Below are 13,835 nucleotides of genomic sequence, written 5' to 3'. Positions count from 1 at the left end.
TTTGCAAGTGACTGCTGGAGTGGGATATGGTATACACTAGCTCTTGGAAGGCTGTTGTACTTTGCCACATTCACAAGTGAGGGACTCTCATCTTATAATTTTGATTTTTCCTGAAGAAGCAGTGTCAGTGGTGTCAACAAGTAATTTATTGGCATTTTTAAAAAATCTTATGGCAGAAGCCTGCAGAAACATTTTCCAAACAAATCAGTAAAACCTGGTCTCAGATTTAGTGAAAAAGAGCACTAACAACTTAAATGAGATGTGGGGAAAAATAGGAAGCACGTTTCCAAGTGTGAACAGTATGTCTGATAGACTTATGTTCCCAGCCAATGCTGCAACTCCCAAGTTTTCCTCCAAAAGAGATCAGGGGTGTTATAAAGGGTTTGTATATGCAAATGAGTCTGAAGAGTAGTCCACATCCTTTTTCAGTATCCCGCTTTTAAAAATGTTTACCTTGTCAAATATATGAACAGTGAGACTTAATTAAATTTTTTGAGGTAAAGTTACTAGTGGAATCAATATAAGCCTCAAAGTTACAAGTTAAAACAAGATTATGTTCACTTGCAGTATTGGATAAAAATTCAGGTTAATTTACTGGCTGACTTTATGTTTTCATAACTTGTAGTTCTAGTTTCATCAACATTGTGGCTTCTAGGTATCACTTTTTTAACATGTGTCATCTTTTTTCTCAGCTTTAGTCAGGAAAAGCAGGAAGAACAGATCCAACATCCTTAGCACAATTCCTGTTAGAATTTGCAAAAGGATTCTTGAAATCTTTGTACATAGAGAAGAAGAGTTCAGTTACTTTGATGTTGCATCAGGAAAGTCCTGACCAGTGGAGAAGTTTGCTCAGCTGAATTTCTGGCTTCTTTATGGTCTTTGGTCCCATCATACTGAATGGGTTTTTTTGTGGTCACTTGTTATGCTCAAGACCTACACCTCATGCATTTTACTCAACCTGAGCTATGATCTCTATTTTGCAGACTGCACCCTCATTTTTTTTAACCCCACGAATCTGGTTGTGTGGTGTAACTTTAGGTCTTTCTTTCTAGAGTTGTCTTTTATAGCCATGTCAATATTTATTCTTTACTTAGAGAATTTTTAAAAAAACACCAAACAATTGTCTAATTAGGATTGTTGTCCTACTGTGATAATATAAGGCAGCAACCCTAAATATTCCTGCTGTACCCATAATACTGAATTGTATTCATGTAATTACCCAGAACAATTCCCCTGCAGCTGTCTCTTTTAATAAAGCCCATATTTAAATTTGGAAATTTTTCATTTGGGTGTTTCTGAATATCATCCTGTCCAGTGCGCTTTATTATTGGTGCTGTAGGTGCTTACCACGTAAGTCATTTATCTTTGCCATTGTTTTTCTTTTGTTTTTTTCCCCTGACAGTGTCCCTTGGTGTTCATACATTATTAAGGTCAGTACAGACATTATTATGAAACAGATGCACGTCCATTAAAACCTCGTTAGGAGATGTTATCGTATTTCTTTGCACATGTAATTAATTCAGGTTTGACTTACTGCTTTGATGGAAGGTGAAATCACTGCTCAAGGCTGCAATGGTAAAGTCCCCTGCTTTTGAATTTTAAACTGATATTCTTGTGGCACTGGATTACCATTTGTGAGCTGGTTCACTGTCTTGCCTGGTGAAAGGTAGCCTTGACCTTCACGTAGGAAAGCTTGATGAGCATGTTCTTTGGTGGTTTTCTTTCTTCCTTTTTTTTTAATCTGACACTAGTCAATTGGCTGTCCTACCCAAAGGCTGTCTTCTGCAGGGTTTAGAATTCAGTGCTTGTTAATCAACTTTTTGAACTGGAGATGAATGGGAAAGAATGGTCTGTGGCATTTTCAGAATGCTTGTATTACTATATATCCATGTCTGGAAGAAAATCAATGTTACACTCAAGGTGCCTACCATTATGTGAGGATATAGAAGATTTGGACATCACTAAAATCCCCAGTAGAGGAGAAGTGGTAATTGTCTAAAAGTTCCTCATCCCACTAGATGAAAAAAATATTTTCTAGTGATTGACACTAAGAAGTATTACTAAATCTCTTAACTGTTGCTGGAAAACAAGGGAAAAGTATATACTCCTAGAGGTGGTTTTATTTATTGGTCCCTTGTAGGTCTCAGTTTAAGCTGTTTGAGTGCATTATTCAGAAAAATGTACTTTAAATCTGTTTTGAAAGCAGCTGTGGAAATCTGCAGCTGTCTTATCAATGAGATTCTTGCAGAGAAAAGGCTTTCCATCAGCTCTCAGATGAGGTATCCAGAATGAGATGTGCTTATTTAAAACCACTTTTCTCCATTTTTTGTTAGAACTTATGTTCTGAAGGTCACTGTGCCAACTGCAGGTTGCGTCGCTAAGTTACTCTGCAAGGAATTTTTAGTTGACGGCGAATTGGTGAGGAGAGAAATTTTGCTTGTTTTTGAAATCAGCACTTAAACCTTTTGACTTTAAAAATTAAACTTTTAAAATCTCTTCTGGGGTGCCAGATTTTATTTAAAACTGATCTTTACATTAATGCAATACTGTGCTTAAACTCTGAATAAGAGTTAATCATTTCGAATAAATAAAGGCTTCTGGTCAGCTTCTGCATTGACATTGTTTTATAGTATCGGTATGTTGCTGACAGATTCAGTCAAAAGCAAGATCTATCTTTTAAGTGACTGAAAGACTGTAATAATACCAACAGAATAGAATTGACTTTCAGGGACAATGTCCTGTGATGGTATTCAAATTGGGTCTGACTTAGAGAATCAAAAATGCTGTGCAGCTAACTCATGATGGAACATCCTTTATTACCAACACTCCTACCTTCAACACAAAGCTTTATAAAACTGTCCTTTTGTGTGAGAATAAATCATTATGTCTGTGGCATGCAAAAGAAAGCTAACTGACTCTAGAAGTACTCGTTTCACAGCTAATTGATGCCGTGATAAACATATTTTAATTTAATTTCCCTGAAGGGAAGCTGGAGCTGGACATCCAAGCATTGTTTTCTGTAAGCTATTCTCAGCCTGCACACCAGCAGTCAACAGATGTTTGGTTCATTTCGGTTTAAGCTCTATGAATACCATTTACCCCTAAGTTAGAGAAAAAGCTCAGGTAGGGAAGCATTTTAAAAGAAAAGAATGACAGTGGCTATTTTCTTACCCAAAAGGCAGAAAAGACAGAAAGGACAATCTTAACTAACTTGCTGTTAATCTCCACAATCCATAGCCTAATTGCTTTGCAGTTGCACTGGCCATAAACCTTGAGAGGAACATACCTCCTCAGCTGCAGAAGAGGGTAGGGGTTGGAGAGAAGTACAGCTTCAATGAGGTTATGTTGCTTAAAGTTTTTTTGAGAGGGCAGTATTTTTTATACAAAAAGAGGCAAAACACCAAGCAGGCTACTGTGATAAGTGATCACAGATTTTTGAGTAGTCTTAGATGATGGAAGTGAGTCATCAGCTGCCCAGTTACACATAGAGCTTGGTGATTTCAGGGGGATGTCTTAGTGTGGGGAGTATAGAAAAGTTCTGTAATGGTGTTTGTCAAAAAGGATGTTACAGGTTTTATGATAGCGATGAAGAAAACGGGATACCCATCCATATCCTTTCTTCTGCTGTCACTCTCCTCTTTCTTTTATTTGAAATTTGAATACCAGGGAAGTAGATACACAGTGTGTGAAACACGTAATAGAAGTGAAAATTTAGATTGGCAGTTTTACTATTTATAATAAAAATTGCTTAGCAGTGACAAGCAGAACTCAAGGTGTGGGGTTTTTCTTCAGTTGAAGGAACCTTTTGCTTAAGAAATGGTTATCCATATCCTAAAGTAGCATAGAAGTCTCAAATTGAAAAAGATTATTCGAAGTTTTGTTCGAAGTTAACTGGAAGTACAACCCCCTGAATAGGTGTTTCAAAAGCACCTATAATACTTCATGCTTATATTGAACCTTTCATACATGGAATCCAAGTGCATTATGAGTGGAGGGGAATTTTGTTATTGCCTAAAGGTATAGACTTGGAAGAGTGGAGGGAAAATGTGCAAAAGTACCCTGTCAAATGACAAGTTTTTGCTCTGTGCCTTATGGAGTTGCTTCCCTCTTTCTCTCCACTGGACAAAACTGGTTGCTTCAGAAGAGTCAATGCTGTCAGTTGTCTGCTGGGGTTTGATTTTTGACCGTATCTGTGGCAGGGGTGACAACGTGAGGAATTCATTGCATGATATGATCCTATAGATGATCCTGTGTATGTCAGAGGCATGTAATTATCATGACCATTTGTGCCATTTGATGTTAAGGTGAAGGAAAATAAAGTGAAAATGCAGTATTTCTTTAGAAATTATTGTCTTGCCACAGACAGCACAGTAAGTCATGATAAGTAACTCAAAGGATGCTTCATGGAATGCTTTTTTCTTTTTAAACACATTGTCTCTTCATGTTCACTAAGTCTTGATTTTTTACTTCATTAATCATGCTATATTATATTTGGGCTTCTAAGGCCTGAATGTGAGACACTTTAAATGAAGGATCAGTCCTTTAGAAGGCCTCATCTAAGATCAAGGCTGAAGCAGTCTGTGCTGTAGGAGTTGGTAGTGCTAACTGCTGCAGACAGTTGACTAAGTTCTGTCTATCAGAAAGTAAAGAAAAAGTCTATCTGTTCTCATTGTGCAGCTGGGAGCTTTTGCGTGACTGCATACCAGTCTGTACTAGCAAGCTGTCCTCGTATATTTCTGCTCAGTGATGTCTGAGGAGTAGAAGCAGACAGGGCTAATTATAATGTGATTGAGTGACATCAACCGGGGCCATAAGACTCCACCATTCTCTTGGGCTGTGTTAGGACCTTTCTTGCTGTAGCTTTTTTCTGCTTCTCCCAAGCTACAAGTCTCAGTTGATCACAATGCTGTCTACTGGAGCTCAGCTTCAAGACAGCTTTCTTATTCCAGCTCTGTTGGCTGTGACTGAGTAGAAATGAAATCCGACGTATTTTATGGTACCAGTTTCTTGTGCGCTTTTAAGTTTTCCATTGTTTTGTTACAGATGAGAGGTACCATTTCCTAATTCTACTTATGTAGCATTGGCGTTATTAACACCTTAAAGAGATAGTAGAGGGCTTGGGAAAGAGAAATGGAAAACATCCCATCCTTTTCTTAGAGCTAAGTGAGACAAATCAGAATTTCTGAAGTCAGAAGACTAGCTAAGAATCCGTCTGCCTCTTTTTTTTCATTACAGTATACATGAAGCTTGAGATCTGAACCTGCTATGACTGACCCGGATGTCCTCACTGAGGTCCCAGCAGCTCTCAAGCGCCTTGCCAAATATGTGGTGCGTGGCTTTTATGGCATTGAACATGCTTTGGCTCTGGACATTCTCATCAGGAACCCCTGTGTGAAGGAAGAGGACATGTTAGAGCTCCTTAAGTTTGATAGGAAGCAGTTGCGGGCTGTCCTCAACACCCTCAAGGGTGACAAGTTCATCAAATGCAGGATGAGGGTAGAGACGGCTCCAGACGGGAAAACCACCCGTCATAACTACTACTTCATCAACTACCGCCTTCTGGTTAATGTGGTGAAGTACAAGCTGGACCACATGAGGAGGAGGATTGAGACAGATGAAAGAGACTCCACCAATCGCGCCTCTTTTAAATGCCCCATTTGCTTCAGCACTTTCACAGACTTGGAAGCCAACCAGCTGTTTGACCCCAGGACAGGTAAGAGAACAAGTAACAGAATGCTCTTGCTCTCTCCTTTGTCTGTAAGTACCAGACTTTAAGGAAACAGATTCTTAGGAAAATTCTCTTTGAGTTCGACTGGAGCTAGAGGGCACTCCGTTTCTGCAGGTGGTAAATGTTTGAGCAAAATACAAAAGTAATGTATATAGACTTATACAGGCTGTACAGGCAAATAACAATGTTGGTAAAATGCTTGAGTGACAAGCAGTAGAAAAATGGAGGTCTTATCGCAATCAAATTCAAGGATGAATAAGGCAGTCCATCCTTGTTGGAAGCTGATGGTTTTTCAGTATAACCTGGTCTTGCCTGTAAACTGTATGACTTAGTGGTGGCTTGCAGAGAGGCTATATGTATAGTTGACTTTGGTATGCAAAAAATCTTTAATTTAGAGATGGTCATGCAAGGAGTGAGTTGTTACTGTTTAATTTTCTTCTAGCCAGTTCATTATACTGCACAACCTTGTTTCCCCAGTGTAAAGCAGTTTCATGAAAGTTAAAAGAAATTAATTACAGACTTGTCTGTGGTTGGGAGTAAACAAGATTCTTTTTCAAGTGTGAGTCTCAGTGGAGGTGCATATCTGCCTCATGCATATGAAATAAGAGTCTTTTCTGGGTGTCATTGTCCACAGGGGCAGTCCAAATATTTTGTGCTTTTGTGCTGAGGAAGACAAGGAAGAACACCTGCACTTGAAGAGATTGTATTTTGCTAATCTAATCTGGGATTATTTGGGGGGAAAGCAGGGAGCAGGGTTGGCTGTTAGGTTTCCACCTTCTGAATTAGTTTCTTTACTTACTAATTTTTCCTTTTGAATTCTTTGTCCTGATCTTTCCCACAAAAATAAAAGAGCAAAAGTCAGGAGGACTCTCAAACATTGGAACATGGTACTTTGTGTCAGTTATCATAATAAGAGACTGTAAAATGTCACTGTTTAGTGGTATTGAAGCTTTTAATCTAGGGTTATTGATGTCTAATCTGCTTTGGAGAAGGGCAGACACCCAACAAATGTTCAGCCTATCATTTTCCCTCTTTCCTGCCTCCAAAGATCAAGAGCCATGAAACTCCTTTTACTTGAACAACCATGAAAATTATATTTAGTACTAGAAAAACAGAATTCACTAAGTCAAGTAATTGTTGTTGCTGTAATCCAGCACAGCTCTCAGAGTAGAAGTTGCTCCTTCATGGAGCACCAAAACCAGCAGCGCCAGCACAGATTTCTCTGTACACACAACTGAGTATAAAAGCTAAAGTAATGATCCTCTGTGGGTGTTGGGCTGAAGGAGAATAGTGCTTTCACCTCAGTAAGGAGAGAGTGGAGAACCTGTGCAGAGAACAAACATAGTTCTCAGCATGAGACGCTCATTCCCAAGGGGACATGTAACACTTTGCAGGTGAATCCTCCCAGCCTGTGTGCGCAGTGAGTTCCAAGAGCAAAGAACTTGTTGTCGAGGAGATGCAGAGGATAGTAATGCTGGGATTTGGCTTTGACAGCAAGACCTGTGCTTCAGGAAATGATGAGGTCAACCAAGGGTTTGTCTGCAGTACAGGCACTGGCTGTCTCCACAATGCAAAATCATTCCCTGGCACACGGAATGTTTTGCAGATGGAAGGAAAGGTAGAGTGCTGTTTTCCCAGCAGTTGGTTTCTGTCAGTATTAATGCAAATAACAAGATAGCCAGTTTACCTTCACTTACATTCAGTAAGAACATGCTTGTCTAAAATTTGTGTATATTCTGTTTCTCCTTATATAACTTAAGTTAGTGATAGCTTTATCTAGATATAGTGCATGATGATACTGTTGTTTCTCAAGAGTCTTTACATGGAATACCAGTTTGGATAGGGCTCTCCAGTTACTGTTTTAAGAAGGGTTCATACTGCTTCCAAACCATAAGATAGCTGCTTGTTTCCTTTCTGGATAAATAAGCGGGCAAATCGTTTTGCTTTGTTTTGGGTTTTTTAGGTGAGAATGGCTGTTTTATATTGCAGTGGATTGTGTTACCTGTATATGCTTCCTGGTCCTCTGGAACTCCATATCAGAAAAGAACTGAGACACCTTTGAATCTGTCACAGAGGGAGGTGGTGAGGACAAGGCATGTAGAGGAACAAGGTTTATTAGACAGTGAATAGCCATCCTTTTCCAAGGATGTCTCTAGCCCTTATCAGCACTATACATAAACCTCTCCCACTCACTGAAACTCATGGCAGTACAACTGCTGAAGGATAGCTGAAAGCCACATGAATTTCAGTCACGGTTGACCTGAGCTGCTCATGTACTGCAGCCATGTTGATAAAATTTTGTGAATTTAAAAGCCCTGCTGGGCCAAAGTCTGTTAGTCCATGGAGCAGGTAGAGCATGGAAGGCATCCTCTGCTCTAGTCTAGACCAAGCTGGACTTAAATTGGCAATCTTTTGTAAAAAGACATCCTGTTTCAGTGTCTGCTTTTTTCCTTGTCACTCTGAGATGGGAATGGTTTAGCTGTCCTATGTTTTCTTCTGCTTCACTTTCCTCTTCCCTAGTTACAAGTCAAATGCGAACTCTGAGCAACTGTTATAGAATGAAAGTGTTAGAGGAAGTTATTGCTCCTGCCCTTCCTTATCAGTGATGGTGAGGAGGTTTCCAGAATCTCTCCATGACTGTAGTCATTCTATTGCAATTCGTGAGTTAAGAGTGCTTGTGAGGAGCCTGTCCATAAGTTGGATCTGTAGTGCTCTTTAATTTTTATCACAGCATCTGTGTCTGTCTCCCAGCTTTAGCAGAGGTCTGTTTCTTAGAGGTTACCAGCTGTCAAATGCAGACTTTTTAGCTCTGTGCTCTACTCCATTTGTGAAATAATTTTGAAATAAACAGAGGTGTTTATTTTTTCATCAGAAGATGTGATTATTGATGGTTTTGGAAGGTGGAAATGTGTCAGAGAAAATTGATAGTAACAAGGATATGTTTTCAGGGCACATAAGTATAGATGTGCTTTGGTTGCTGTTCATCAAATTCATTTGGAAAAACACTTTGAACAGAGTAGCAAAGTTTGCCACTAAGGGAATTTTAAATCTATATTTAAAACTGTATAAATGTTACTTTGAGAGTGTGATTTCTGTTTTTTAAATGTATTATATGACTTTTCTCCATCCTTTTTTCTGCCATTAAACATCTCAACCCAAAAAAACCTCTGAAAACTCACTGTGCTGTCAAAGGTTGAACAAATATTGCCTGGTACTTGAACTTCCTATATGCAATGTTAAAGAAACTGTCAGATGGTGAAAGTCAAGGTGACAAAAACCCTAAAGCATTGCTGCTGCTTCAACTCAAAGGGATCTTTTCAAAAGTGAAAAGAAACGAAACACGTGTTGTGTTGGAGTCACTTGGTTGTATGACTAGTGAGTGCCTGCTAGCTCTAAGCACGGCGTGCCCAGGTCATGAATTTTAGCCCCATCTGCTCTAAATGAAAAGCTTGAACAGATCTACAGATAGCACACTTTCTCCTTAGTAGCAGTTTTTACTGTTGCTTCCAAAGAAGCAGTAACTTCTGCTTTTAGAGACAAACAACTTGGACACAGCCTACTTTCACTAAATAAGTTTGCTGTGGAATCATCGAATCATAGAATGGTTTGGGTTGGACCTCAAAGCCCATCTAGTTCCAACCCCCTGCCATGGGCAGGGACACCCTCCACTAGACCAGGTTGCCCAAAGCCCCATCCAACCTGGCCTTGAACACTTCCAGGGATGGGGCATCCACAGCTTCTCTGGGCAACCTGTTCCAGTGCCTCACCACCCTCACAGGGAAGAATTTCTTCCTCATATCTAATCTAAATTGAACCTCCTTCAGCTTAAACCCATGACCCCTTGTCCTGTCACTACACTCCCTGATAAACAGTCCCTCTCCAGCTTTCCTGTAGGCCCCTTCAGGTACTGGTAAGCCGCAATTAGATCTCCCCAGAGCCTTCTCTTCTCCAGGCTGAACAACCCCAACTCTCTCAGCCTGTCCTCATAGGAGAGGTGCTCCAGCCCTCTGATCACCTTTGTGGCCCTCCTCTGGACTCTCTCCAACAGCTCCATGTCTCTCCTGTACTGGGGCCCCCAGAGCTGGACGCAGTACTCCAGGTGGGGTCTCACCAGAGCGGAGTAGAGGGGCAGAATCCCCTCCCTCGACCTGCTGGTCACACTGCTTTTGATGCAGCCCAGGACACAGTTGGCTTTCTGGGCTGCAAGCACACACTGCTGGCTCATGTTGAGCTTCTCATCAATCAATACCCCCAAGTCCTTCTCCTTGGGGCTGCTTTCAATCCATTCCTTGCCCAACCTATAGTCGTGCTTGGGATTGCGCCAATCCACATGCAGGACCTTGAAGCAAAAACTTGTAGCAAAGCTAAGAAGAACTTTTCTGATTCAAGAGGTCATGTTTTTGTGGTTTGCCTGTTGACCTGGCAGTTCCTTTGATGGGAATTGGTGCAGGCTGGGTTGTTACAGGCTGAGTGAATAGTTTTTACCCACTTTGAGTGTTTTGAGATCTTCAGAAAGAAAAACACTCATGCTGCATGAATGAAAAGTGTTACTTCTAGCCTTGTGTTTCAGATGGGATGACTGAGAAAGGAAAAAGACTGCGATTTTCCTAGAAGATCCTAATGTTAGCACTTGAAATACAGATTGCTGCCTTTCATTGTGTGATTATTTGCTGTCTACCTGTGCTCTGGTGTTTCATCACTCTGTCCTGCATGCTGGCAATTGCATGCAGCTGCTGTTGTGATGAAGCCTCAGGCAGGTGGAAAGCTGCAGCCATTCCCTTAAATGAGGGAAGGGCTATCTCTTGAGGCAGGGATGTACAAGAAAGTTTAATAGCTGTAAGAAAAGCCAGATGCATACTGTGGAAGAACACTGCTGAACTCTTGTTTATTCCCACACCTGGGCTGACAGTGGACACTGATGTAAGGGACACTGCGTTTTCAAGTGTTTCACCTAGACATAGGATGTTACTTCATCAGGCTCTTACACAGACCTATGGGAAGAATTTTCTTATCTGTGCTTTTAAATGTAGTAACTACAGAAATTTGGTTTCTGTAGGCCAATTTCTGAAATTGCAGAGTAATCTAAACAACTTGACACCATCTTGTGGATTGGATTTTTTAAAAAAAAAAAAAAAAATTCTTGGGGAATTAAATTTGCTCAAGTCTGTTCTGTGAGGTGTGGGGGGAAGGACAGGAGGAGCTGCATTGTCTCCCCCCAGTAGAGGGAGCTGTCTTCTTTTCTCTATGCGTACGGGCTTGGGTTGATTAATTTATTGAATGTCACAAAACTGGAAATCATGTTCATGGATATGTGTTCTGTAGCATGATTAACTGGGTCTGGTTAGGGAAGGTCTCTCTGATGTATCCTGTTCTAATACTCTAATCATATTTGTAAATCTAGCGTGGTGTTGGATTTGACTGTCAAATTCAAGATCAATTTGAAAGAATTAGAAACTGCAAAAGGGAGAGTGGGGTTGAAGTGAAGGAGTGACAGAAATGAGGTCCCACTCTGCTATTCAGCCCTGAATTTCCTTAGGTATTCTAAATACCAAACTGTATCAGGATACTTACCAGTGTAGCAGGTGAATTTGATGTTAGAAAGAAAATATAAGCCTAGATGAAGTAGTTTTTCCTCTGTTTTCTTCTACCTTTGCATTATAATTTCTATCCAGTCTTGTTTCTTTCACTTCTGTTACTGTGAAGAAAAATCTTGATGTTAACAGTAAATTGCAATTATAGTTGGTCTCTCTTATGTACATCTATACATTAAGTGTCCTCACCATAACATTCAGTTAGATAAGATGTGAATAACAGTGGAAAGAAAAGGATGGAGCATAAGTGGGTAATGTGAATCAGGAAGATGATGCTGTTGGGATGTTCTTAATTGCAATTGTAATCACTGGAGTCTTTGTTGTTATTGGAAATCTTAGCGGCTAATTACTTGTCTACTCTCTGCTCTCTCACAGTTTGCTCTTAGTTTGGTGAATGATTTTGGATATAGCTATCTTACTGTTCCCAAAGATGCACTGTAGTAGTAACATACTGTGTATCTGGATCCCTTTCTTATTCTGTGTGCTGATATGAAATTTAATTTAGGAAGACCAGATTGAAGGTGGCAATATCAGTTTGGCAGAAGGAGCGACGACACCTTGAATTTCATTTTAGCCCCCCTTGTTTTACTGTCAGTCTCTATCATGTCACTTCTGTACTTCGTAACAGAATTGCATGTAACATGTTCAGAGGCTGGCTTTCTGTACCTGTCACAAGGCACCTTATATCACGTTCAGGCAGCCTGTATGCAGCTGAGCATTTGTATGGTTTAGGCTCTGTTACTAACATTAGAAATTTGACTAGTCTTTGATTTTTCTACTTTGGTCTTTCGTGTTGACTTCTAGAGCTACTGCTTTTTCTTCTGAGTGCTCAGATTCTCACTTCATCTCCAGTGAGCTATTCGGAACACATCTGTCTTCTCGTTTTGAATTTCTGCTTCCTCAGGCAAGTTTTACACTAGCTTCAAATCTTCCTCATCTGATTCAAATTACTTTTGAGCCTGTCCTATCTATTTTGTTAATTTTATCTTATGCTTCCCCTTCTCCTTGTTTTTTGCCTTCCCTTTTCTTGTGGAGCTCTTGTGTCCATTTCTGGTACATCTCTTCTTGTGTTCTGTCCCTTCCAGCCATTAGAAAAAAAATTACTTAGAGCTATTTAGTCTATGCATTCACACTATGTAGTCAATCCTGTTTGATCTTTATGCTGTTGATTCTTGTCCTTTAGGTTCAATGATTTTTCAGAACAGGCACTCTGGATAGCTTTGTCTACCATGTACTGTTGTGCATGTGCTACATGATATTACTACTACAACAATTTGCAGCTTTTTACCAGCCAAAATCAGGACTTAAGTCTTTTTGTAAATTGGCATACCAGAAACTTCCCTTGGAAAAGAAAGGATTCAGAGCAGTTCTGTTTTGAACATCTTCAAGTTCTGTGAAGATTTTTCTTTTGTTGTTGTTAGCTTTCCAAGTGTATGTAAACACATCAGTGTGATTTTTTTTTTTCTTGACTTTACAGGCACATTTTGTTTGTCTGTGCTGCCACTGAGGGCTTTTGGCAAACACCAAAAGAAGGCAACTTCCCATGCTTTGCTTAGTTTCTTTGTTTCTATTCAAATTTCTGGCAAAAGCTCCAAGAGTATTCCTGTCAGCTTTACTCTGCTTCAGTTTGATAAGGCCTGGAGCCATGGGGAAGGGAAAACTGAGAAAAACATAACAGAATTAATGCATATTTTTCTAAAAGTAAGAATACCCTTTAGAATGACTTAAAAGGGATGTTTAGGTACATCTAACTCTAACTCATTCCCTGCAGGGTAGACACCCTATCTGAAAGATAACCATCTAGCCTAACCACAGATCTCTCAGCTTGGTGGAGAAATGGGTGAAGGTAGTGTTCTGCATAGCACGTGCTCTAACATCAGACCAGAGAATTTTTAAGTCACTGGAGTAACTCAGAAAAGCTGTTGCCTGTAGTGTGCTGGCTGGTCACTTCCCTGTATTCCACACTGACCTCTGGCTGGTGTGCTGTATCTCTTAGATTAAAAAAAAAAAAAGTATCTGATAAATGCATGCCCTGAGTTAGTGTTGATACTTTTTTTTGCCTGCAAAGGACCTTTTATTGTTAGAAGTACAGGAAATAATTGCCCTTCAAGTAAAGGTTATCACTAACTTTTCTCTTGGCTTTGCAAATTGAAATAGATAACAGCAAGAAGATCTCTGTAAAATCTGTGAATATTGCTAAGCTATTTGCAGTGATGAAAGCTGGACTGCAGCATTCCTATCTTTTACTCTAGTAACTTGCTGTTCTTTTGAAACTGCATCCATCTGCAAAGTGTGTCATCCTTTTAGGCACGGGTATCTGTAAGTTAGATCAGGAGCTCATGGAGAATCCTGTTACTTGTGTTGCAGTCTCTGCTGTTGGATGTAATTTGAGGGTATAGTATGTTGTCTCATTTATTATTTTGGCCTAGTTGTCTTGGTTGAAGTTTAAAAAAAAAAGTTCTTTAATTCCTAATGAGCTTCCTTTTGATATTGCTTCTGTCCAGTTGTGTCTTTCT

General features: G+C 39.9%; 1 protein-coding gene across 3 annotated transcripts in view; it reads left to right on the top strand.

Moving 5' to 3' along the window:
- The window catches only part of GTF2E1 (general transcription factor IIE subunit 1), a 55,540-nt gene that overhangs the window by 4,146 nt on the left and 37,559 nt on the right, over nucleotides 1–13,835 (top strand). For 2 of the 3 annotated variants that reach the window (XM_075764863.1, XM_075764848.1), the window contains exon 2: nucleotides 5,236–5,713. In XM_075764863.1, the coding sequence (XP_075620978.1) occupies nucleotides 5,266–5,713 (448 nt within the window). In that variant the 5' untranslated portion in view covers nucleotides 5,236–5,265. Of the gene's footprint in view, nucleotides 1–2,335; nucleotides 2,419–5,235; nucleotides 5,714–13,835 lie in introns of all 3 variants that reach the window. The other variant, XM_075764857.1, reaches the window with a different exon arrangement.

This window comes from Balearica regulorum, chromosome 1 (genome assembly GCF_011004875.1).
Source record: "Balearica regulorum gibbericeps isolate bBalReg1 chromosome 1, bBalReg1.pri, whole genome shotgun sequence".
Classification (NCBI taxonomy): domain Eukaryota; kingdom Metazoa; phylum Chordata; class Aves; order Gruiformes; family Gruidae; genus Balearica; species Balearica regulorum.
This window is presented reverse-complemented; position numbering and strand designations above follow the sequence as displayed.